At 44.5% G+C, this 27,463-nt stretch overlaps 1 protein-coding gene across 1 annotated transcript in view; it reads right to left on the bottom strand.

The window, feature by feature from the left end:
- The window catches only part of FSHR (follicle stimulating hormone receptor), a 172,772-nt gene extending 151,693 nt beyond the window's left edge, over positions 1–21,079 (bottom strand). Inside the window, exon 1 of the mRNA XM_065400920.1 lies at positions 20,895–21,079. Within this exon, the coding sequence (XP_065256992.1) occupies positions 20,895–21,079 (185 nt within the window). The remainder of the gene's footprint in view (positions 1–20,894) is intronic.
- Between the last annotated feature and the right edge of the window lie 6,384 nt (positions 21,080–27,463).

Here is a 27,463-nt window from a genome sequence, read left to right as displayed (position 1 = left end):
GAATTATGTCAATAAAAATAAATTTTAGGAAAAAAGACCAGAAGAATATATGCATCACTTGGACATTACAAATTTAAGCTATAACTTTGTACTATATTATTTAGGATACACATGACAGCAGGTATGCATTCCATGCTGCTAAGTATAAAGCTCTTCTATGATGAGAAAAGTTATTATAAAGGCATATGAAGGTACAAGAGGTACTTTAAAAAGCCCTACAAATATATCGCAAAAGGAGTGTACACTAGAGATTAGTGCACTGACTGGGTTTTTATTTCACCTCTGCCATTGATCTGTGACTGTGTGCGTACCCTCATGAAAGTCATTTCTCCTTTGACTATAGGGTGACCAGGTCTCCAGTTTTCAACCGGAACATCCGGTCAAAAAGGGATCCTGGCAGTGCTGACGTGTAGGGGCAGCCAGGGGGCTCCACATGCTCCCGACCACAGTTCTCGGCCAATGGGAGCTGCGGGGATGGCGCTTGGGGCAGGGACAGCTTGCCGAGCCCCCTGGCTGCCACTACGCATAGGAGTCAGAGGGGGGACATACTGCTGCTTCCGGGAGCCACCTGAGGTAAGCACCTCCAAGAGCCTGCACCCCTCACCCTCTCCCATGCCCCAACCCCCTGCCCCAGCCCTGATCCCCCAATTCCCCCCCCCCCTCCGCTGCCCTCAGTCCCAGCCAGGAGCACGCTTCTGCACCCCAAACCCTCATCTGCAGCCCCACCCCGTAGCCCACAACCCCAGCCAGAGCCCTCTCCTCACTCTCAGACCTTGGGCGACAGGCCAGACCTCACTTACAGACAGCCCCCCAACCTGAAGCAAATACTCACCAGCAAGTACACACCACACCACAGAAACACTAACCCAGGAACCAATCCCTGTAACAAGCCCCGTTGCCTACTCTGTCCCCATATCTACTCTAGTGACACCATTAGAGGACCCAACCACATGAGCCACACCATCAGGGGCTCATTCACCTGCACATCTACTAATGTGATATATGCCATCATGTGCCAGCAATGCCCCCCTGCCATGTACATTTGTCAAACCAGACAGTCTCTACGAAAAAGAATAAATGGACACAAATCAGACATCAGGAATGGCAACATACAAAAGCCAGTAGGAGAACACTTCAATCTCCCTGGACATTCAAAAACAGTTTAAGAGTAGCTATCCTTCAACAAAAAGAACTTCAAAAACAGACTTCATAGATGAATTGTAGCTCTGCAGTTTATTTGCAGATTTAACACCATTAATTTGGGCTTGAATAGGGACAGGGAGTGGCTGGCTCACCACAAAAGCAATTTTCCCTCTCTTGGATTGACACCTCCTCACGAGTTATTGGGAGCGGACCACATCCACCCTGATTGAATTGGCCTTGTTAACACTGGTTCTCCACTTGTAAGGTAACTCCCTTCTCTTCATGTGTCAGTATATTGATGCCTACATCTGTAATTTTCACTCCATGCATCTGAAGAAGAAGTGGGGGGCGGGGGGGTTGTTTTTTTTTATTTTCTTTACACACACGAAAGCTTATGCCCAGATAAATCTGTTAGTCTTTAAGGTGCCACCGGACTCTTTGTTGTTTTTGCGGATACAGACTAACACGTCTACCCCTCTGAGTGTATTTTCTGAAGCCTTGAAAGCAATAATGCACGTATCTGTCATATGATGAAATGGGGGGCAAGGAATCAGAGATGAATCCAAAGTTTGATGTTAAAATCCAGATCCTAATTCTGCCAAACTATGTGGTGTGGGGGAGAGGGAGAGTAAAAGGGTGAGAGGACCAGGCCCATTTCCAGAGAAATATCAGGAGTTGTTACAGAGGGCAAGTATGACATGGACTTCAAAGAGGTATATAAAGAAAGCCGGTCACATTCTTAACCTGCCAGCTTGACAGTCTTCCTCTAAATTAATTTTTAAAAAGGTATTTTTAACTATTTTCCTTCCTCCACCCATTTTCTCAAGAGAATATTTCAGTTACAAAAAAGACAGAACCCCCCTCCTCTCCTTGCACCCTCCCCTGGTAACTTTATCAAATATGAAAACAAAAAAAGTTCAAATATAATTGTTCTTCTATCTCCCTTGCCTACCTCCTAGGACACCAGCTTAAAAAAAAAAAAAAAAAAACCTCTCGCCACCCCCACCCCCACCCCCAAAAAAGAAACCAAATGAGGAAAAAGCAAAGCATTTGCCTCGTCCCCATCTTGCAGGATTCTCACTTTCATGCTATGTTTGGAATGTGCATATAGTACATCAGAAGCCCTTTTATCTAGCTCTGAACAAAACTGTGTCCTCCTCTTTCTCCCCCATTCCTCTCAATAACATTTTCATTCCTTAACAACACTGTTGTTCTCAAACCCAAAGTTTCCTTCGCTTCATTTAAAAACATTTCAAAGCATTACAGTAAATAGTGTTCCCTCCCCCACCCCTGCCTCCCTCCTCCTCCTCCTCCAGAGAATTTGAGCAGAGAGTTCTGTTTCCAGAAACATTTTGTGATGTTTCTTTCTGAGTTTAATAACTGATCGTTCCATCTGTCTGGAGTGTTTGTTTTTGGGGAAATTAGATGAGATACATAGCATTCGTCCCGTTAGAAAATAGTATGCTTTCCAAGCCTGAACTTGAGAAACATTTTTGTTATTGGGCCAGGGATTCTTAAGGCATTTTTAATATTCCAAATTATTTTCTGGAATTGGATGAGTCTTCTAACACTTCTGTCAGCATTTGTACAGAACAGGTTGTGATGCTTTTTGGCCACATACATAAATGGAGAGTTCTTTGTTTTCTGCTCTTGATTCCACAAGCAATGGACCTGAATGCTACTGGACACTGGGAAGACAAATATTGGAAGAGATTGAAAGGAAAAAGAGATCAAGTAAATCTTGAACTCCATGCTCCTGCAACTCTTACTCATGCATGGATTTCAGTGAAGCAATATGAATACAAGAACAAAGGCCAAGGTGTTGCTATGCTCCGTATTACAACGCCTATCTGATTTAGGATTATCAATGGGATTTATGCTCCCAAGGGCCTAAATCCCTTTTGAAAATGAGATTGAGGCCTCTAAATCAGTTAGGGTTGCAATGCTGAGTTGCAATGGCCAGATATTTTTTAAAAATCTGGCCCTTAGCAAGGATTGCAGGATTGGATTCATATTTATATGCTTGAGTAAAGATGGCTCAGTAGGACTCCTTATTAAAGCTAACGTAATTGCAAAGCAATTAGGAAGAATAATTTTCTATATTCTCAGAACTTGTGTGAAATCCAGGCTTGAATCTGACCTATGAATTGATATTTTAATGACCTAAATTTTACTGCTACAGAGAGCAGTCTAATCAAACAAGAGGAAAAGAGGAAAATAATTTACATGTTTTGTCTGGAAAGGTCAAGTTCTGAAAAAGAATGTGAGCATTTCTACTACGGTGTTTACCCATCAAAGGCAAAACCAATATACACCATTATGAAAAATAGCACATACCTTTTATAAGATATTTTTTGGCACAAAGATTAATCATTACCAACAGCTGCTGTTAAGAGTTAGCGGTCTCCCACAATGAACAGCTGACAGGGGGCCTGATCCTCAGCTGGTGAAAATGTCAATTTAAGTTAACTGTGGACATGTCCCAAATACTTTTTAGACTTCCAAAGCTGTTACACAGTTCACTATTTAGTGTTTCTACTTTAGCTAGTTTTCCTAGAAACTGTTTTTTCCTTTTCTTAGAAATAAGAAAATAGATGAAAGATGGTAAATATTTAATTTGCTGATACTTTTCCAATGCACTTCTAATGGCCCCTACAACATGTCAAAATAATTTGAACCCCTCAGCATCGCAACTTAAACTAAAGGAATAACCCCATAGTTTGCTGCAGTAGTCGGTGGTTATCCTGCGTGGATTAGCCACAACTATGACACTTACTTTTCAAGAGCGTTTAACAATCTCCTTGAAGTGTTTCAGTGGACACCTTTAAAAATTTCTACCCTGTCTGAGGGATTCCCTTGTATATCGTTTCAGAAATATTGCTGGAAATAGTAAAATATTTCAAAACACTAAGGTCAAACTTTAAAGAACACAAAAGGGCCTGTGTTGCAAGGCCTAAAGTCCAGATACATACCTTTTGAGTAGGTGCCTAACTCCGACTAAAATCAATGGGATGACTAAATCCCATGTTAAAAAGGGAATTAGGCACCTAAGAAGTTAGGCACCATTGAAGAAGTGAATGGACTTAGGCTTCTATGTACCCAAGTCATTTTTGAAAATGGGACTTATATTTTAAAAGTTATTTAGGGGTGGATATACGGTTGCCAACTTTCTAATCGCACAAAGCCGAACACCCCCACCCTGCCTCCTGCCCTGCCCCTTCCCTGAGGCCCTACCACTGCCCCACCCCCTGCTTGCTCCATCCCCCCTCCCTCTGTCGCTCAGTGTCCCCCACCCTCACTCACTTTCACCAGGCTGGGACAGGGGGTTAGGGTGCAGGAGGGGGGCCTGAGGGCTCTGGCTGGGCTGCAGGCTCTGGGGTGGGGCCAGGGATGAGGGTTTTAGGGTGCGGGAGAGGGCTCCAGGCTGGGGCAGGGGGTTGGGATGCAGGGGTATATGCACTCTGGGCTGGCGGTATGGGCTCTGGATGGGGCCAGAAATGGGGTTCAGGGTGTGGGAGATGGCTCTGGGTTGGGGTAGGTGGTTGGGGTGCAGGAGGGGATGCGGGGTCTCAGCGGCACTTATAGCAGCTCCCAGGAAGCGGCCGCCAGGTCCCTGCGGCCCCTAGGCTCCTCCCTGGCTGCCCATGTGCTTAGGGGCTACAGGGACCTGGTTGCCGCTTCTGGGAGCCACACTGAGCCAGGGCAGGTAGGGAGCATGCCTTAACCCCAGGCCCCCGCTGTGCCACCGACCGGACTTTTAATAGCCTGGTCAGCAGTGCCAACCGGAGCTGCCAGGGTCCCTTTCTGACCGGGCATTCTGGTCAAAAACTGGACGCCTGGAAACCCTAGGTGGTCCTAAATATTCATACAGGTGCCTAGTGGGATTTTCCAAACCATGTAGGCCCAAATCCTTAAAGGTATGTAGGTTCCTATCAGCCTTTTTAGGCTCTAAGTGCATCATTTAGGCACCACTGACATTTTCAAAACTGCTTCTCAGCTGCCTGCTCACCCTGCAGGTGCCTAAGTCCCCAAGGCACCTAGGTTTCTGATTGTCTACATTTGCAAGCCTTGACACCTTCCACCCCAGCTAATGAGCAGCTCTGATCCCTAGCTCAAGCCAAAGCCCCGGAACTCCCAAAGCGAGATATTCAAACTAGGCAGGGAGCACCTATCTCACCAGCCAGGCCCCGCTCATATAGGCATGTTCTGAGCATGCCTAAGACCTGATCCTGCCACCCCCCCCCCATCAGGAGGGCCCAGTGTAGGCCACCAATAGGTTGGGGAGCAGCACAACACCTGCACAAAAGACAGATGGAGCACAGGGAAACATATGACTAGCGTAAAAGGTATCAGGCATGAGCAGAAGACAGACAGAGGGTTTTGGCTGCTAGGGAAAGGGCTACCTAAGTGTCTGATCTGGGTTAGGTGCCTAACTCCAGGAGAGGGTTCACAGCGGAGGATCCTGAGCAGAGGGAGGTGCCTCTCTCTAGTCTATCACCCAGGTGCACCAGGTCAGCTAGTTAAGTACTTAAGACCCAGGATATGGGAGACTCAGGTTCAAATCCCCACCACTCTGTCCAAGGGGAGCAGGAACTTGGGATGTGGGAGACCTTGGGTTAAGTTCTTGCTTCTCTTGGACAGACTATGGATTTGAATCGGTCTCCCACATCCTGTGAGAGTGCTCTAGGGCTATTGGCTATAAAGGACCACCACCTGTAGGTAAGGCAGCCTCAAAACATACCTACTGGATCAAGCCCCAGAGGCTTGATAGGCAGAGGAATGCGTAATTTGTGAATCTGCTGGGGCTTAGGTGTGAGCTAGGCATCAGGTGGCAGCATGCATGCCCCTGATGGACACTTGGGTGCCTAAGAAATATAGGTGCCTACCGGGTTAGGCAGCACCTAAGCAAGGTTTGCGAGGATTTAAATGTCAGATTTTGGAGCCTAAAATAGCATTTAGGCATCTGAATCTCTTTGTGAATCTAGCCTAGAGTGCCTAGCTTGGGACCATTAGGTGGTAGGCTACCCCAGGGTTAGATATTGCAATGCTGAGTGGCAAATGCCCGAGTAACTTTGAGGATCTGGGACCTAAATCCCATTGATAGCAATGGAAGTTAGGCATTGAGATGCTTTTAAAAATCTCACTAGTGCCTATCTGCATTTTTAGGTGCCTAAATATTTTTTAAAATCTGGCCCTTAGATCTTACAATGCTGACAATGAAGCCCTGAGTCCTATTGTCCACACCTGAAAGTTAGTCTAGTTTAGTAGTGTGTGAATTTAAAGTGAAATAGCTATGCCAGAGAAGACTCCATGTATGGACACTTTTATCCCACATTAAGAGTGCCTTTTTCGGGTTTTGCTTAGTCCACTTCCAAAAGAGATCAAGCTAATTCAGAACAAGGCACTCTTATTCCAGACAAGTGTCCACACATGAAGTTATTCCAGAATAGCTGTTCCCAAATAACTCTATGGGCTTGTCTACACTTACCAGGGGATCGATGCATGGTGAGCGATGCATCGGTAGTCAAAGACCCGCTAAACTGACTGCAGATTGATCTCCCATGGACTCCTGTACTCCACAGGAATGAGAAGAGTAAGGGGAGTCAACAGGAGAGCATCTCCCGTTGATATAGCGCAGTGTGGACCCCGCAGTAAGTAGATCTAAGCTATGTCGACTTGAGTAACGCTATTCACGTAACTCAAATTAGATCAATTTGCCCCTGTAGTGTAGACAAGGTCTCAATGCAGATAAATCTTCAGACTTCTGAGGCTATGTCTACACTTACAGTGCTGCAGCTATAGCACTTCAGTCTAAACACCCACTACAGCAATGGGAGGGGTTCTTCTGTTGACCTATCATTTTCTACATCGGGGGCTTAGGTCAGCGTAACTACAACTTTTAGGCATATGTATTTCTCACACCTCTGAGAGACAAAGCAGATGTAAGTTGTCAGTGTAGTTGCAGTGCTCAGTCTTTCGACAATGGGACTTAGGGTAACATTGTCAAAAGTACCTAGAACTTTACATGCCCCCATTCTAACTACTAACAATGTTCACATTTTGATATCATCAGGATTTCTTTTGCCAAAGTATCTTGGCTACCTCTGAGGGCATGACAGATGTGATTAATGAAATTTAACATTAAACAAGAACAGTCAATAAACACTAAGACATGCTGTTTTCATTTCCATAAGATCCTCTATGTTGCTGACTCATTGAGTCAGGAGAAGTTGCAGAAATAATACATATTGTTGAAGAATGTGTGTGGAAAATGAATGCTGAGTGCATGGTTCTTCGCCATCTGGATATGAATTCATTTTCTACTCAGACTCCAACCTCCAATTCATCTATCTTCCATCTTGCCCTTGCAAGTCTCTCAGGCTTCCTGGCTCCCTTTCCCCTCACCACAACTTAGTCCATCTACCTTTGACCTCATATGTCTCTCATCCTGGCTGTGTTGACCTTATAGGTCTCTCATCCTGGCTGTGTTTCTGCATTGGACCTTGGTATTGTATGCTCACATCTCATACACTATGTATTCTGGGAAACTCCTCTTGGGTACAACTTCTCGTGCCATGTTTGACTGGAGTAGCACCAGGGTTCAGGGTAGAGATGAAGACATGCCTGACTCATTACGACAATAAAATGTTGCACCTGCATGGGGCTTTTCACCTTCCAAGCATGGGGCTTTTCACCTTCCAAACAATAACTAGTTAATACAACATTGTGCAGTAGGCAACTTATTATGACAATCACCATTGTACAACTGAAGAAACTGAAGCAGGGTATGTAGGTGAGTGGCCCAGGGCCACAGATGGAATCAGCATTGGAGCCAAGATTAGATATTCTAGACCATGCTTCTCTTTACGCCTCTAGGAATTCAACGAGTGATGGAACCTGATTGTGGTAGAGTGCTGGGATGAAAGGAATTAGAAGGTGAAAGGGAATTGTAGGGTGAAATCCTGGCTCCATTGAAGTCAATAGCAAAACTCCCATTAACTTCAGTGGGACCAGGGTTTCAGCTATAGAATTTACAAGTTAGATCATCTACTCCATTCCCCTGACAAATCTGAATTGTCTATTTTCTAAGGCTCAGTCCAGTTAATTTTTAGATATTCAAAGGTAGACAAAGGTCAAAAGCATGGGGGTGGGAGTGACTCCTCCAAGAGCAATGTTGTGTGGAGGAGGGAGATGAAAGGAGCTAAAAGGTTGAGGCAAGGACTCAGGCCACCAGAAAAGAGGAAGTGCAGGGAACTGAGTGTTCTGCATCAGAACCATTATGGGATTTGGTATTTTTCATACACATCCTTGCTGTTGAGAAATCTGAACTTGATTTCCAGACTGGGCTCTGATTGATTTCAGGGATAGTAGGAAATGGAAAAATGTAAATTTACCACTAACATGAAATTAGACACACACACACAAAACCTATTTTCCTATTTTTTGTGTGCAAATTTCTTGCTTCTTTATCTTTTCAGACTCCATCTGATTTTTTGTGTTTAAGTTTTCCACCCCAACTCCCTCTATTTCCCTAGACTTTTGTTTTCTCTATCCTTTGTACTAATTCTATTCTTTTTTTGACCTTCTGAATTTATTTAATTTCTTTCTGTTCTTGTCTTATCCCTTCTCCTATTGGTTACTGAATGTCTCTACTTCTGATGTTTCTGCTCCTGCACATACTTCTCCCTTCTTTGCCTTTTTCCTCTGCCTGGGCCTGTTAGCCTTTCCTTTCATCTTCTCCTTTGTTTTATCTGTTTCATTCTCTCTCCTTCCCATGGTACCTTCTGCTTATATGACTGTATTTCTTGTTTAGTACTCTGTTCAGTTTTCTCCTCTCCTCATCTTTTCCATGGATAGTATCTAGTTCCTCTAGGTCCCTCAGAAGGACTTTGGAAGAGCCCAAGATGACCTATTCTAGGTTTTACACTGAGTCTAGTGCATGCTGGGACAGGCCTCAGAAGACCTGATTCTCCTCTCACAAGCTTTACATCTGTGTAATTTGATTGACTTCACTAGAGATAGTTATAATTTATACCAGTGCAAGACAGAAGAGAATCAAGCTGTTGGGGGCTAGTCACTTCTGTTTTAGGAGCCCTATTGATAGTTGCACACAACTACATTTCTCATTATTGAATCTCAGAGCCTGGACTTAAGTATCTCTTAAGTAACCTGGCACAAGACACCTTGTTTTTAATACAACTGACCAGCACTGTTGAAAATATGGGAACAGCTAATTCCTGTGATAATTACCTGATGACAGCATAAGCCTTTATTTTATAAATTTTGCTACACTAAAGATTGAGATAATACTATAGCAAATCCTGATGCAAACAATAGGGTTTGTAGCTGTTGTTCAAGTTGTTAGATTTTACATCTAGCTTGTTTGTGCTTGATCCAGAATTTGCTATTTCAAGGTGGCTGACTATTCAATGGTCAGACATCCACCCAAGCTTGACATGATAGTCTAAAAGCTTTGAGCAACAGTACAAAGACTCCTGTGCAGAAGGCAAGAAAAATCCAATGTTTGAGGTTTGAGAGAAAATGGTCAAAATATATTCCTTACCAGTGATGATTCATCCTAAACAGGGCTTGTCAAGCAGGTGCTTGGGGCAGCCGCTCCGGAGAGGGGCGGCCCGTCCAGCTATTCGGCGGCAATTCGGTGGACGGTCCCTCACTCCGCCGCAGATCGCGACTTTTTTTTGGGGGGGCGGCTGCTTGGGGCGGCCAAAACCCTGGAGCCGGCCCTGATCCTAAACCACTTGGTGAAACTGGAATGCTGATTTTCAAAATGTACACAATACATGTGGTGAAATCTTGAGATGGGGTGACCAGAACTGCCCATGATATTAAAGGTGTGTGGCAGATCATGGATCTATATAGTGGAATTATGATATTTTCTGTCTTATTATATCCCTTTCCTAATGGTTCCTAACATTCCGTTAGCTTTTTTGACTGCCACTGCACATTGAACAGACGTTTTCAGGGAACTATCCATAATGACTCCAAGATCTCTTTCTTGAATGGTAACAGCTAATTTAGAGCCCATCATTTTGAATGTATAGTTGAAATTATGTTTTCCAATGTGCATTACTTTGCATTTATCAACATTGAATTTCATCTGTCATTTTGCTGCCCAGTCACCCAGTTTTGTGAGATACCACCTCCCCTCAGATGAAAGGCCCTATAGAAGAACAATGTATTGTTATAAGAGTAACTTCTTTCATGGTATTTCTACTTCCACTCCCAGATGAAAACATGAAGTACAGCGTGTCAGACCTTTTTGTTGTTAAGTGTATTTTGTCAAATCTCAAGAAGGATCTGTTTAAAAAAAAAAAAAAAAAAACCCTAAAGAGTTTACCCACACCTAATTTAATGTCAACAAAGAACAGGAAGAAGAGAGACAAACGTTAAATATGACTTCAAAAACTTTTAAATCCTAAATAAGCATAGTGTCCTATATTTAAGAGGGGTGCTTTTAATTGACACCACTGGTTTTTAGAGATGTCTCCCAACTGGCTAACTAACCCTTTGATACACTAATCCAAAACTTTCTTTCTATCTGAAGTCTCCACCTTTGATTTCTCTTGGGTTATCACCAGAGACACTCAGCTGGCCACATTCTGGACAGACTTTTCAGCTGGATGAGGCCATAAGAAATGCAAGAACCATCTTTTTGTCCTGAACAGAGCACCTTCTCCCTCAGGCAAGGATAAGAAACCATCATGGAGGTCTCCTTCTTGAAATCTTGGACCCTGCCAAATTCCATCCAGGCAGGCCTCCTAAGCAAGAAAACAACTGGAAACAGAACATTCTCCTTCCAATAATTTGGCCTATGCACATAAGTAGTAGTCATGGAAACAATAACTGCAATGAGGGCCACCACCTGTGACTTGGACCTCTACATCATTTCTGGACGGTAAGAACAAGCACAACTCCTGTGAACTCTCCTGACAGATCGCCAACACTTCCTTTGATGAGGTGAATCAGTGCCTGCTCTAAAGTGTGCAATAGCCCAAAGAATAATGAGGAAGCCATTGTGCAATGCTGGAGAGCCCACAATCAACTCCTAATGTCTGAGCTCCCATTTCTCAGTAAGGTAATCAAAAAAAGACATGTCACTTGTTAGCAGCCAGTGTCTGAGATTTTCCTCTCAGTCAAACTTCAGGTCAGGGCATGATTCCAAAACAACACATGTTGCTCTTGAGTAGATGACCCCTTTCCAGAGTAAAGGGAAACATCCATACTCATCCTGTATTACTTCTCTGGTTTAACTGATACAACAAATCACCTGGTACGTCTGTGCTGATTCTAAGAAACTGCCGGGGTGGAACAGAGACACCCTGAAATGGCTCCCGTCCTTTCTTTTGGACTGACCCCACAGGTTTGCAATGGGCACGTCTTCCTCCATTTCTAAAGCTTTCACATATAGAGGCCCAGGGCTCATCATATTATTCAGCATCTCATTAGGAGAGCTAGTGAAACAACAGGGTGAAATGCCAGAAGTATGCTGAAGACACCCAGATCCTCTGTCTCATAGACTTTAAGGTCATAAAGGACCATTGTGATCAACTAGTCTGACCTCCTGCACATTACAGGCCACAGAACCTCACCCACTCCTGAAATAGTCCCCTACCTTCTGGCCGAGTTACTCAAGTCCTAAAATCATGGTTTAAATACTTCAAGTTACAGAGAAGTCACCATTTACACTAGTTTAAACCTGCAAATGACCTGTGGCCATGCTGCAGAGGAAAGCGAGGGGAAAAAAAAAAAAAAAGAACAGTACTGTATTTCTGCTCTCTCTCACACAATCAGCACCTGAGTGAAAAGCAGCTGGCAGAAGCTGAACCCTGGCAAAAAGAAATGATGCCAGCAGAAAGAGGAATGCATTTGCCTCTTTTATAGCACCCTGTCATAACTATAAAGGGAAGGGTGACAGCTCTCCTGTGTACAGTGCTATGGAATCCCTCCTAGCCAGAGACTCCAAATCCTTTTACCTGTAAAGGGTTAAGAAGCTCGGGTAACCTGGCTGACACCTGACCCCAAGGACCAATAAGGGGACAAGATACTTTCAAATCTTGGGGGGGGAAAGGCTTTTGTGTGTGTCCTTTGTTTAAGGGGTTGTTCGCTCTTGGGACTGAGAGGGACCAGACATCAATCCAGGTTCTCCCCATCTTTCTAAACAAGTCTCTCTTATTTCAAAATTGTAAGTAAAAGCCAGGCAAGGCGTCTTAGATTTACTTTGTTTTTCTCAACTTGTAAATGTACCTTTTACTAGAGTGCTTATCTTGTTTGCTATACTTTGAACCTAAGACAGAGGGGATTCCTCTGAGCTCTTTAAGTTTGATTACCCTGTAAAGTTATTTTCCATACTGATTTTGCAGAGATGATTTTTACCTTTTGCTTTAATTAAAAGCCTTCTTTTTAAGAACCTGATTGATTTCTCCTTGTTTTAAGATCCAAAGGGGGTTTGGATCTGTATTCACCAGGAGTTGGTGAAAGGAAAGAGGGGGGAAGGGTCAATTTCTCCTTGTTTTAAGATCCAAAAGGGGTTTGGATCTGTATTCACCAGGGAATTGGTGAAAGGTTTCTCAAGGCTTCCCAGGGAGGGAATTCTTAAGATGGTGGCAGCGGACCAGAACTAAGCTGGTAGTTAAGCTTACAAGTCTTCATGCAGGCCCCTACATTTGTACCCTAAAGTTCAAAGTAGGGATATAGCCTTGACATGGTGGCAGTGGTGGGATCATTTTAAACCCAAAAGCCAGTAAGAGATTTTTTTTTTTCCTTCTAGCTGCTTGGAGAGCAGAGCTGAAGGTAGATGCATATCTTATCTCTCCTTGCCTGAAGGCAGAGGTGTTAAGTTTTTTTAACAAGGTCCTTTGTTAAGAGAACGGTTCAATAAGTGAGCAAACTTTGATCTGGTAAAGGTAATTTACAAACTGAATTGTTTTTTTTTTTTCTTTTTACATCCTCGGGAGTAGCTTGTTAGAAAGTCTCTGTTAACTCAGCAGCAGCCAGAGCTAGGTACATCCCAGTTTCAGTCAACTGCAGAGGGGTGTGACCCAGCACAAGAAAACAGAAAAATGACTACCAAAGAAGTAGCTAACAAAATAGAACTGGCCAAACTAGAAGCAGAAGAAAATGAAAGAAAACATCAAAGACTGCTTCAAATTAAAAAACTTGAAGAGGAGGCCCACAAGAGAGAGATGGAGCTGGAAAAAGCCAAACATGACAGAGAAGAGAAAGCCAAACAGGAGGCCCATGAAAGAGAAGAGAAAGCCAAACAGGAGGCCCATGAAAGAGAAGAAAAAGCCAAACAGGAGGCCCATGAAAGAGAGATGGAGCTGAAAGAAAAAGAGATGGAACTGGAAGCAGCAAGGACTAGGCAGGGTGCATCAGACCATCCTAACAACTCCTCTCCAGGTACCACTTCCCATCCCAGGAAATTCCCCACCTACAAGGCAGGCGATGATACTGAGGCCTTCTTAGAAAATTTTGAAAGGGCCAGCCTTGGATACAACATCCCTCCAACCCAGTACATGGTAGAGCTGAGGCCGCAGCTCAGTGGACCCTTAGCAGAGGTGGCGGCTGAAATGCCTAAGGAACACATGAACAGTTATGAACTTTTTAAAAACAAGGCCAGAATCAGAATGGGGCTAACACCTGAGCATGCCCGTCGGCGGTTCAGAGCCCTAAGGTGGAAACCTGATGTGTCATTTACCCGACATGCCTACCACATTGGAAAAAATTGGGATGCCTGGATATCAGGAGCAAATGTTAAATCTACGGAAGAGTTGCCCTTCCTATTGCAAATGGAGCAGTTTTTAGAGGGTGTTCCTGAGGAAATAGAAAGGTACATCCTAGATGGGAAGCCCAAAACTGTAACCGAGGCGGGGGAGATTGGAGCCAAATGGGTGGAGGTGACAGAAAAGAAAAAAGCTAGTAGCAGTTGGAGCGAATATCAAAAGGGGCAAGCCGAAACAAAACCTTATCACCGGGGACAACCCAAGGCCCCACCCACATCCCAAGGGAAACCCCAGACGCCTTCTCACCCCACCACACCAGTCTCCATCAACCAACATCGCCCCGGTGATACCTTAGCAGGGCGATGTTTTAAATGTAATGAACTGGGGCATATAAAGGCTCACTGCCCCAAGAACCCCAACCGATTACAGTTCATTACACCCCAATCACACCAAAGAACCCCAGACCCAGATGCCTCTCTCATACCTTCGGAGCGAAGGGAAACCTTGAGAGTGGGCGGAAAGAAGGTTATCGCTTGGAGGGACACTGGGGCACAAGTGTCAACTATCCACCAATCCCTAGTGGACCCCAAACTCATCAACCCGGAGGCTACAGTGACAATTCAACCCTTCGTGTCACAGTCTGTAACCTTGCCTACAGCCAAGTTGCATGTCCAGTACAAGGGCTGGTCAGGAATGTGGACTTTTGCAGTCTATGACAATTATCCCATTCCCATGCTGCTGGGGGAAGACTTGGCCAACCATGTGAAGCTAGCCAAGAGGGTGGGAATAGTCACCCGCAGCCAGGCTAAGCAAGCTTTCACCCCCATCCCTGTTCCTGAGCCGTCCACCAGGACCCCGTCTGTGTTACCGGAGACCCAAACACAGGTGGTGGAACCGGATCCCCTGCCAACGACTGCAACAGCCGTAGTGGATCCAATCCCAGAGACCCAGCCAAGGCCAGTCCCAGAACCGGAACTGGCAACGCACCCAGCACCAGAACCATTGCCAGCACTGAGTCCAGCGCTTGCAAGCCCGTCTACAACTCCAATGCCAGAGGGCACCAGCGAGTCTGAACTGGTGGAAGCAGCAGATAACGCTACCCAAGAGGCTCAGCCAGAGCCTGAAATACCACATAGTGCACCAGCGGACAGCGGTTCACAGTCAATGGAAACAGCCCCAGCACCTGCATCGCTTCCAGAGGGACCAAGCCTCAGTCCACAGTCCAAGGAGGAACTGATGTCTCCAGCATCAAGGGAACAGTTCCAGGCCGAGCAGGAAGCAGATGACAGCCTTCAGAAAGCTTGGGCGGCGGCACGGAGCACCCCACCGCCTCTCAGCTCTTCTAACCGATCCCAGTTTGTTGTAGAACAAGGACTTTTATACAAGGAGACTCTTTCTGGTGGGCACCAGGAAGACTGGCATCCTCAAAGACAGTTGGTAGTTCCCACTAAGTATCGGGTAAAGCTCTTGAGCTTAGCCCATGATCATCCCAGTGGCCATTCTGGGGTGAACAGAACCAAAGACCGGTTGGGGAAGTCCTTCCACTGGGAGGGAATGGGCAAGGACGTTGCTAATTATGTCCGGTCTTGTGAGGTGTGCCAACGAGTGGGAAAGCCCCAAGACCAGGTTAAAGCCCCTCTCCAGCCACTACCCATAATTGAGGTCCCATTTCAGCGAGTAGCTGTGGATATTCTGGGTCCTTTCCCAAAGAAGACACCCAGAGGAAAGCAGTACGTACTGACTTTCATGGATTTTGCTACCCGATGGCCAGAAGCTGTACCCTTAAGCAACACCAAGGCTAAAAGTGTGTGCCAGGCATTAGCAGACATTTTTGCCAGGGTAGGTTGGCCCTCCGACATCCTTACAGATTCGGGAACTAATTTCCTGGCAGGGAACATGAAAAACCTGTGGGAAGCTCATGGGGTGAATCACTTGGTTGCCACCCCTCATCACCATCAAACCAATGGTCTGGTGGAGAGGTTTAATGGAACTTTGGGGGCCATGATACGTAAATTCGTAAATGAACACTCCAATGATTGGGACCTAGTGTTGCAGCAGTTGCTTTTTGCCTACAGGGCTGTACCACTTCCCAGTTTAGGGTTTTCACCATTTGAACTTGTGTATGGCCGCGAGGTTAAGGGGCCATTACAGTTGGTGAAGCAGCAATGGGAGGGGTTTACGCCTTCTCCAGGAACTAACATTCTAGACTTTGTAAGCAACCTACAAAACACCCTCCGACACTCTTTAGCCCTTGCTAAAGAAAACCTAAAGGATGCTCAGGAAGAGCAAAAGGCCTGGTATGATAACCATTCCAGAGAATGGTCCTTCAAAGTAGGAGACCAAGTCATGGTCTTAAAGGCGCTCCAGGCCCATAAAATGGAAGCGTCGTGGGAAGGACCATTCACGGTCCAGGAGCGCCTAGGAGCTGTTAACTATCTCATAGCCTCCCCCACCTCCAACATAAAGCCTAAGGTATACCATGTTAATTCTCTTAAGCCCTTTTATTCTAGAGAATTAAACGTTTGCCAGTTTACAGCCCAGGAAACTGATGACGCGGAGTGGCCTGCAGGTGTCTACTATGAAGGAAAAAGGAATGGTGGCGTGGAAGAGGTGAACCTCTCCACGACCCTGGGACGTCTGCAGCGACAGCAGATAAAGGAGCTGTGCACAAGCTTTGCACCGATTTTCTCAGCCACTCCAGGACGGACCGAACGGGCATACCACTCCATTGACACAGGTAATGCTCACCCAATTAGAACCCCACCCTACCGGGAGTCACCTCATGCCCAAGCGGCTATACAAAGGGAGATCCAGGACATGCTACAGATGGGTATAATCCGCCCCTCTAGCAGTGCATGGGCATCTCCAGTGGTTCTAGTTCCCAAACCAGATGGGGAAATACGCTTTTGCGTGGACTACCGTAAGCTAAATGCTGTAACTCGTCCTGACAACTATCCAATGCCACGCACAGATGAGCTATTGGAGAAATTGGGACATGCCCAATTCATCTCTACTTTAGACTTAACCAAGGGGTACTGGCAAGTACCACTAGATGAACCCGCTAAGGAAAGGTCCGCCTTCGTCACCCAGGCAGGGGTGTATGAATTCAATGTACTCCCTTTCGGGTTGCGAAATGCACCCGCCACCTTCCAAAGACTTGTAGATGGTCTCCTAGCAGGATTGGGAGAATCTGCAGTTGCCTACCTCGATGATGTGGCCATTTTTTCTGATTCATGGACAGAACACCTGGAGCACCTGAAAAAAGTCTTCAAGCGCATCCGGCAGGCAGGACTAACTGTTAAGGCTAAAAAGTGTCAAATAGGCCAAAACAGAGTGACATACCTGGGGCACCAGGTGGGTCAAGGAACTATAAATCCCCTACAGGCCAAAGTGGATGCTATCCAAAAGTGGCCGGTTCCAAAGTCAAAGAAACAGGTCCAATCCTTCTTAGGCTTGGCCGGATATTATAGGCGATTTGTACCACACTACAGCCAAATCGCCGCCCCGCTGACAGACCTAACCAGAAAGAAACAGCCAAATGCAGTTCAGTGGACTGATAAGTGTCAAAAGGCCTTTAACCAGCTTAAGGCAACCCTCATGTCTGCCCCTGTGCTAAGGGCCCCAGACTTTGACAAACCGTTCCTAGTAACCACAGATGCTTCCGAGCGAGGCGTGGGAGCAGTTTTAATGCAGGAAGGACCGGATCAAGAATTCCATCCTGTCGTGTTTCTCAGCAAGAAACTGTCTGAGAGGGAAAGCCACTGGTCAATCAGCGAAAAGGAATGCTACGCCATTGTGTACGCGCTGGAAAAGCTACGCCCATATGTTTGGGGACGGTGGTTCCAACTACAAACAGACCATGCTGCGCTACAGTGGCTTCATACCGCCAAGGGAAATAACAAAAAACTTCTTCGGTGGAGTTTAGCTCTCCAAGATTTTGATTTTGAAATACAACACATTTCGGGAGCTTCTAACAAAGTGGCTGATGCACTCTCCCGGGAAAGTTTCCCAGAGTTAACTGGTTAACAATTGTTCTTGAAATAAAACATATTGTTAGTTTTTATATAATCAGTAGTATGTCTAAAGGTACATGTGTTTTATTAACTCTGTTTTCTCCTAGAGCTCCAGGAAGAAATCACAGCCAGTGTGGAACCGGACGTCCAACACTATCTGTGATTTGGGGGGCGTGTCATAACTATAAAGGGAAGGGTGACAGCTCTCCTGTGTACAGTGCTATGGAATCCCTCCTAGCCAGAGACTCCAAATCCTTTTACCTGTAAAGGGTTAAGAAGCTCGGGTAACCTGGCTGACACCTGACCCCAAGGACCAATAAGGGGACAAGATACTTTCAAATCTTGGGGGGGGGGGAAAGGCTTTTGTGTGTGTCCTTTGTTTAAGGGGTTGTTCGCTCTTGGGACTGAGAGGGACCAGACATCAATCCAGGTTCTCCCCATCTTTCTAAACAAGTCTCTCTTATTTCAAAATTGTAAGTAAAAGCCAGGCAAGGCGTCTTAGATTTACTTTGTTTTTCTCAACTTGTAAATGTACCTTTTACTAGAGTGCTTATCTTGTTTGCTATACTTTGAACCTAAGACAGAGGGGATTCCTCTGAGCTCTTTAAGTTTGATTACCCTGTAAAGTTATTTTCCATACTGATTTTGCAGAGATGATTTTTACCTTTTGCTTTAATTAAAAGCCTTCTTTTTAAGAACCTGATTGATTTCTCCTTGTTTTAAGATCCAAAGGGGGTTTGGATCTGTATTCACCAGGAGTTGGTGAAAGGAAAGAGGGGGGAAGGGTCAATTTCTCCTTGTTTTAAGATCCAAAAGGGGTTTGGATCTGTATTCACCAGGGAATTGGTGAAAGGTTTCTCAAGGCTTCCCAGGGAGGGAATTCTTAAGATGGTGGCAGCGGACCAGAACTAAGCTGGTAGTTAAGCTTACAAGTCTTCATGCAGGCCCCTACATTTGTACCCTAAAGTTCAAAGTAGGGATATAGCCTTGACACACCCCCATTACTGATTATTCAGATTATTAAAATGGTCCACAGACGGTGGATCCTTTTGGACTCCTAGATACTGTTGAAGAAATGAAAGTTTAGAAAAGAATCTAGCTACATTGAGAATCTGCGGTGCTAGTTGGAGTGCACAGTTAAATCAGTACCTCTGACCCACAGCAAAGAGTGCCTTGAGTAGGAAGGTGCCATTTTTACAGTCCCTTTACTGACACAGCATGGACCTTTAAGGCTTACCCATCACTAGTTCTGACACAGTTCATGGTGAGGGTCTAGTTCCATTTTCATTTACACAGATGTATATTAGGGATGACTTTGGATAAAATCCTGACCTTACTGAAATCAATGAAAGTTTTATCATTGACTACAATGGGGACGAGATTTCATCAAGGGATGTAAAACTGGTGTAAGTGAGAAGGCAGTCTGGCTGTGTTTCTAACTCTCATGGCTATAATTAGATACATAATATTTCAAGAAGAAAGCATTTATTTACTGTTTTTAAACATACAAAGGCTTTCTCCAAATAGCCTGTTTCAGTAATTACACCCCGCAGGGTCAATAGTCATTCTGAGAAGCTGGCTAATTAGCAATCCCCTGATAACTCCTTAAATGGCTGACCACTCCTTACTAAGCCTCCACTTTAACAGGTGCCTATGTTTAGAGTTCCATTTCCTTATAAAAACAAGGATATAAGGATTTGTGTAGTTCCTAGATGGCAGATTCTAACTGTGTAATCTAAAGAAACAAATCACAATTAGCCATCTATGCTTGGAGTGTGGTTCACCCAGGATTTTGACCACCCAAATTGTACATGGATTATTTTTCCTTTAGTTGGTTGTATAATGATTTAAATATTCACTGCCTTCCTGTAGTTAATTTAGTCCTTTTTTCAAGAGTCTCACTGCAGTCTATTGCTTTTACTTAAGCTGCGTGCCTAACACAAATTTTGACCACCCCTTCTGTTAATTAAAAATAAAATCTTTTGTGCTCAAAAGCTGTGGGATAATTTTAGTATAACAGATGTAAAATGGTTTGTAAAATCTAGCTAGTGAATGATCAGCTGTGTTATTCTGCCTTGGCCCTTCCATCCAAACTGGCTGCTATAATTACTATTAAAGGATTTACCCACGTATACTTATTTTACATTAGGTTGTGGTATTAGTTGATTATGGTGTAGCTGCTTTAAAGCAAAGAAAAGAGAGAACACACTTTGGCTTATTTTAATGGTCAATATTGGCTTTTGTGTGAATTATCTCATTAGCCTTGTCACCAAATTAGAAGATATCTGATGTCTAGTACTGTACATGTCATCCTATGGGAAACAACTAGAAACTCTAAGAATGATAAAACAATTAGCTGAGACCACACTAAATCTTTGCTTTATTTATCATCATTAATGCAGTCAGTGTTTCCATGAATTATGAGAATCACCTTTTTATTCAGAAATTTTTTTGGGGTGTGGGTGGGTGACTGATAACCCTGTAAAGTGCTACACATGAAAACCACAAATTCCTTTTTGGCAAATCAACACTTCTCTAGAGAGTTACTACTGTACAAACAAAACGTTTCCTAAGTTCCTTATGGCAGGCAAAACATGGTACATATTCCACTCAGTTATGCTAAAGCAGGTTGTAAGGAAAGCTTAGAATCCTAGATACTAGGATAATACAAATAATAAAAAAATAGATTCCTTTTGAAGCAATATTTGCAAACTTTGCAATATTTAACTGATCTTTTCTCAACTAAGCTGTTAAAATAGAGATTAGAGTAACAGAGGCTCTTATTATACAGAGTATTAAGGTTTTGAGGGGGATATGGTGATTTAATGAGTGTGACAGAGTGCTCTGCTTTTAAAACAGCTAGTATAAGTCTCTTACATGAACCCCTGGACTCCTCCGAAACTGAGCATGTTGGCTTGCCAAGCAGCAGTTTATTTTGCAAGATAACAGCAAAGCTGCTGCTTGAAAATTGCAACAGCTCCCTTTCCTTACTTACAGTTCAGTAGAGTTCCTGGGAATGTCCTGAGGAATCTGGATCACTTTGCTCTCCTGACAGATGAATATCCTGTCAGAGCACTGACAGAGATGATGCTGACATCCAAAGCAATCACCCAGGAAAACCACCAAACAGATTAAAAAAAAAGACATGTTTGTCTTTACATATGTGCTCTCCTCCCTCATTTAAAAGGAAGGCTCTACAGCCTTCTACTGCATGACTAGAAATGACACCTCTAATTGAAGATCCGCCTTAAAAGCTGAAGTGAATCATGTGATTCTTAGGGGATGACTTGTTTGCAAGTTTCATTTCATGGCCTGTGCTCCACAAGCATTTTAGGGAAGGTGTAGAGAGGAGTTGTATGCTAACAGGAACTTGTTAAAACATAAAATAAGTTTTATCACATAAGTGGCGTGGATGAAGCCACAGAACTTTAATTAGATTATTAAAGTGTTTTAAATCTTTTGCATATTTACACTGCAAAAAGTTCTCTTTCTACAGCTGTGTTTTGCATGTACAATATTAAACAATAACTTGTAGGGACCAAGAACTTTTACCTGTTATTGCTGGATCCCTCTCTCCTTACAAATGCTGCTGGCTTTTCTAGTCAAGGACTTTAATTCTTTGCTAGTACTTTGTGACTTCCTGTGGCAAGCGCACAAGAATTCTATGGTGGATTTTACTGAATAGGGTCTTGACTTAAAAAGGATGCAGTCTCCAAAACCAAAGCAAAATACACATTTTTAATTAACTCTTCTCACACTCTTAGGGCACAGTTTGAGCACATTTGTTGGCTTGTGTCTTTGGAGAAACCCTGGTGAGAGAGCATGCAGGGGCAGTAAATGGTTCCTGATGAACAAGGAGTTAATTTAATCTCCACTCCCATGTGGAGGAACAGGGAAGGGCTACAAGAACAGCTATCTGGGAGACAGAGGAGGAAATGTCTTCAGGAAGGCAAGACTCCATAAAGACAAGTCACAAGACTCTATCTTGTGGAGTTTATCCATTTACTTTACACTCAAGTTAAATTATTTTTCTGTCCTGTTATAAGAAAACTTGAGAAAGAGACCTTGCTAACTACAACTGTTTCCTTTCACTGAGTCATTCTACCAACTTACACCAGCTCATGTCCACAAGAAATAGGAATTTAGACCTCTCCCTCATTTTCTAATTGAAGCTTTGGAACTAAAATTAAAAGGCCACGTCCTATGGTCTCATCCTCAGTCCTCTCTCAGACAAACTGCCATTGATTTCAACGGCAAATTCCATATTACTTCACTGAAGCTGGCTTGAGTAAAGACTTTGAGATTTGGCCAAAAGTCAATAGGACTAACTAAGATTAGTAAGATTTTTCTGTGTTGAATCTCTAGTTCTTGAAGCCTTTTAACTGGAATTGCTGTTGAAAGTACCAGGATATCAGAGGTTTATGTGGGGCAGAAGAACATTTAGCCAAAGAGAAATGTCTTAATCTTTTATGTTGAAACTTATTTATATAAATGATCAATATATTCACTACATGAATATGCAAAATATTTTGTAAAATGCAATAACACTATGTGAACATGTCCATTAATTAGTACCCATAAGAAAGGATAGCAATACAGATCTCAATTTGATTAATTTTGGGTCCATAAACCCAGTTACATCTATTGTTTGGTCATGGTAGAAGCCATATATGAAAGAATTGGTATGTAGGAAATTAAATTTAAACCATCATCATGGGACACACAAGTATTTTCCCAATTATTGAGTTTTAAAGCTACAGCAATCAAGATATAAATAAGCTTTGCTTTACCAGTATTACCAACTCCAACCATTTAAAAATCATGAGTCAAGCCCACAAAATCATCAGCTTTTTTAAAGAGATGGATTCAAGCTTTTCTTTGCAATCATGAAGGCTAGCCTTTAAAAAAATAAAAATAAAAATAAAAGCTACAATTTTCATGAAATGCTATGAGTCTAGGGAGCCAGGGCTTTAAGAAAAAACACCATGTGTAGTGAGACTCAATAAAATGATGGGAGCTGGCAACACAGGATTACCCTCTGCATTAGAGCCAGTCACTGATTCACATCTATCACCTAAGAATGAAAGGAGTTTCTTAAGCCTACTAGAGTTGATACAAAATTTTCAACCTTTTCTCTTAAGGGACAAACTCTGCTCTCCTATGCAACTTTGAAGTGGGAGTTGCTCCATTGACTTCAGACAAGTTATTCTCAAATTACATCAGTGAAGGCCACTGACTACATTAGTTTACACCAGCTGAAGATCTGGCTCTGTAATACTAGTACAAGGACATGAAAAAATATAATCACTGACTTTTAATACAGTCCCAACATCAATTAGACTTGTTAACCATGGCCTTAAAATAGTAATCTGTGACCAAGCAACTGTGTATGAAAAAAGAGTAAGGTCTGAGAAAAAGCAGCAAACTAAGTAGGAGAATAAAGCTGTTTATAGCTCTTCTAAATATCTTCCCATCATCATGGCTAGAGCTATAGCTATCCTCCACCTCAGAATCTATGGTGTTGTTGCTTTCAATACTTATTTCTGATTTACAATTATCCACCACTGACATGGAGTTAAGATTCTTCCAATATTTTGGGGTTGTTTAATGCATACACTCAAAAAATTACATAGTTATTTAAGGCCCTTGGAATTTTGAACATTTTGTTCCCCTTTTAAAAGAAGCACTAGAGTGCTATCTACCAGATTTTAGGACTCCCTCAACAGAAGAGTGATTCACCAGCCAGTGTACACCTTCATGGCTGTGTATGGCACAGCAGACTCCTCTTCCTTGCTACTCCCTCTCCTCAGCCACACCAAACTTGTGGTGATCCCCGTGTGACTCAGCCTCTAGCCAGGTTATGTTCAGTCCCATCCCTTAAAAGGTAACAGAATTCCATAAACAACAGTCCAGTGACATTATGCCAGGTCTTCAGCCTGACTCTGGGATCAGTGGTTTACACCTTTTATTTCAGGTGCTTTCATGCCACCTTCCTTGGTGATTGGTAGGAGAACACAGGCCCTCCCTCTACACTAGGAACACTATAGCAAGCAGCTAAGGCAGGGGTGGGCAAACATTTTGGCCCGAGGGTCACATCTGGGTATGTAAATTGTATGGCAGGCCACAAATACTCACAAAATTGGGGGTTGAGGTGCAGTGAGGACTCCAACTGGGGGTGTGGGCTCTTGGATGGGGCCAGAAATGAGGAGTTTAGGGTGCAGGAGGTGGCTCAGGGCTGGGGCAGAGGGTTGGGGTGCAGCTGGGGGAGTGAGGGCTCCAGCTGGGGGTGCGGGCTCTGGGGTGCAGGAGGGTGGGACCAAGGGGTTCAGAGGGTGGGAGGTGAGTCAGGGCTGGGCCAGGGGGTTGGGTGTTGTAGGGGGGTGTGCAGGCTCCAGGTGGCACTTATCTCAAGTAGCTCCCGGAAGCCATTGCATGTCCCCCCTCCAGCTCCTATGTGGAGGCACAGCCAGGCGGCTCTGCACGCTGCCCCATCCGCCGGTACCACCCCTGCAGCTCCCATTGGCCGTGGTTGCTGGCCAATGGGAGCTGCGGGGGTGGCACTCGGGGCGGGGGCTGGATGTTGGTGCGGAGCCCCCTGGCTGCCCCTACACATAGGAGCCAGAGGGGGGACATGCTGCTGCTTGTGGGAGCCACACGGAGCCATGGCACACGTGGAGCAGGGAAAGCCCCGGAACCTGCTCCCTGGCAGGAGCTCGAGGGCCAGATTAAAATGTCTGAAGGGCCGGATGCAGCCCCCGAGCCGTAGTTTGTCCACCCCTGAGCTAAGGCCTAGTTCCTCAGACTGCCTGTGACTCCCTGGGCTACTTCCTACCTCAACACCTTTTTGGGCTCACTCCTCTACAAACTCTTCACCCCTTCACAGACTCAGCAGAAGTCTTTCCTGCTCCTTTAACAAGCAACATCTTCCAGAATTTCTCCCTGAAGGCTTGGCTTCTGTCTGCCTCTCTCAAAGTTCTTTGCGTGTCCTGCTTTGAGCAGGAGGTTGGACTAGATGACCTCCTGAGGTCCCTTCCAACCCTGATATTCTATGATTCTATGCTTCTCTCTTTCCGTAGGAAAACAACCCAGGTCTGCCTCCCTGCGGCCTTACCCTTTGGTCAAGGCTCACTTCATACAGGAGCTTGCTCCCTGTGGTTCCCAGTGTTTCTCATGGCCCTTTGCCACCACTCCTTGAGAAAGAAGCCCAAGGCCTACTCTCCCATGGGCCTCCTGCCTCCCTTCTACTGCCCTGAAGTCCTTCCTCTATAAGTCACCTTGCTCCTCTCAGCTAGGACTCCTCCTTAATTCTGCCATGCAGCAGGTCCTATTCCTAAATTGTGTTTGGCCCATATTCCAGGTGCACAAATTGCTCTCTGACTCTAGTTGACTCTTTCTCTGCAAGTAAAGGATATACACCCAATCACAGCCTTTTTTTCCATTGCAAAATGTTACAGTGATAATTAGTTTATTTTAAAAGGAAGATTGATAGAATCATAGAAGATTAGGGTTGGAAGAGACCTCAGGAGGTCATCTAGTCCAAACCCCTGCTCAAAGCAGGACCAACACCAACTAATTATCCCAGCCAAGGCTTTGTCAAGCCAGGCCTTAAAAACTTTTAAGGATGGAGATTCCACCACCTCCCTAGGTAATCCATTCCAGTGCTTCACCACCCTCCTAGTGAAATAGTATTTCCTAATATCCAAACTAGACCACCCCGATTGCAATTTGAGACCATTGCTCCTTGTTCTGTCATCTGCCACCACTGAGAACAGCCAAGCTCCATCCTTTTTGGAACCCCCCTTCAGGTAGTTGAAGGCTGCTATCAAATCCCCCGTCACTGTTCTGCAGACTAAACAAGCCCAGTTCCCTCAGCCTCTCCTCGTAACTCATTTGCCACAGCCCCCTGATAATTTTCGTTGCCCTCTGCTGGACTCTCCAATTTGTCCACATCCTTTCTGTAGCAGAGGGGCCAAAACTGGACTCAATACTCCAGATGTGGCCTCACCAGTGCCGAATAGAGGGGAATAATCACTTCCCTCCATCTGCTGGCAATGCTCCTACTAATGCAGCCCAATATGCCATTAGCCTTCTTGGCAACAAGGGTACACTGCCAACTCATATCCAGCTTCTCATCCACTGTAATCCCCAGGTCCTTTTCTGCAGGACTGCTGCTTAGCCAGTCGGTCCCTAGCCTGTAGTGGTGAATGGGATTCTTCCATCCTAAGAGCAGGACTCTGCACTTGTCCTTGTTGAACCTCATCAGATTTCTTTTGGCCCAATCCTCCAATTTGTCTAGGTCACTCTGGACCCTATCCCTACCGTCCAGTGTATCTATCTCTCCCCCCAGCTCAGTGTCATCCGCGAACTTGCTGAGGGTGCAATCCATCCCATCATCCAGATCATTAATAAAGATGTTGAACAAAACCGGCCCCATGACTGACCCCTGGGGCACTCCGCTTGATACCGGCTGCCAACTAGACATCAAGCCATTGATCACTACCCGTTGAGCCCGACAATCTAGCCAGATTTCTATCCACCTTATCGTCCATTTATCCAATCCATACTTCTTTAACCTGCTGGCAAGAATACTGTGGGAGACTGTATTAAAAGCTTTGCTAAAATCAAGATATATCATATCCACTGCTTTCCCCATATCCACAGAGCCAGTTACCTCATCATAGAAGACAATCAGGTTGGTAAGGCATGACTTACCCTTGGTGAATCCATATTGACTGTTCCTGATCACCTTCCTCTCCTCCAAGTGCTTCAAAATGGTTTCCTTGAGGACCTGCTCCATGATTTTTCCAGGGACTGAGGTGAGGCTGACTGGTCTGTAGTTCCCCAGGTTCTCCTTCTTCTCTTTTTTAAAGATGGGCACTATATTTGCCTTTTTCCAATCATCCGGGACCTCCCCCAATCTCCATGAGTTTTCAAAGATAATGGCCAATGGCTCTGCAATCACATCAGCCAACTCCCTCAGCACCCTTGGATGCATTAGATCTGGACCCATGGACTTGTGCATGTCCAGCTTTTCTAAATAGTCCTTAACCTGTTCTTTCACCACTGAGGGCTGCTCACCTCCTCCTCATACTGTGTTGCCCAGGACAGCAATGTGGGAGCTGACCTTATCTGTGAAGACCGAGGCAAAAAAAGCATTGATTCCTTCAGTTTTTTTCCACATCATTTGTCACTATGTTGCCTCCCCATTTCATTAAGGGTCCCACACTTTCCCTGACCTTTTTCTTGTTGCTAACATACCTGTAGAAACCCTTATTGTTACCCTTCACATCCCTTGTTAGCTGCAACTCCAGTTGCTTTTTGGCCTTCCTGATTACACCCCTGCATGCTCGAGCAATATTTTTATACTTCTCCCTAGTCATTTGTCTAAGTTTCTACTTCTTGTAAGCTTCCTTTTTGAGTTTAAGCTCACCGAAGATTTCACTGTTAAGCCAAGCTGGTCGCCTGCCATATTTGCTATTCTTTCTGCACATTGGGATGCTTTGTTCCTGTGCCCTCAATAAGGCTTCTTTAAAATACAGCCAGCTTTCCTGGACTCTTTTCCCC

This window comes from Emys orbicularis, chromosome 3 (assembly GCF_028017835.1).
Source record: "Emys orbicularis isolate rEmyOrb1 chromosome 3, rEmyOrb1.hap1, whole genome shotgun sequence".
Taxonomy (NCBI): Eukaryota; Metazoa; Chordata; order Testudines; family Emydidae; genus Emys; species Emys orbicularis.
This window is presented reverse-complemented; position numbering and strand designations above follow the sequence as displayed.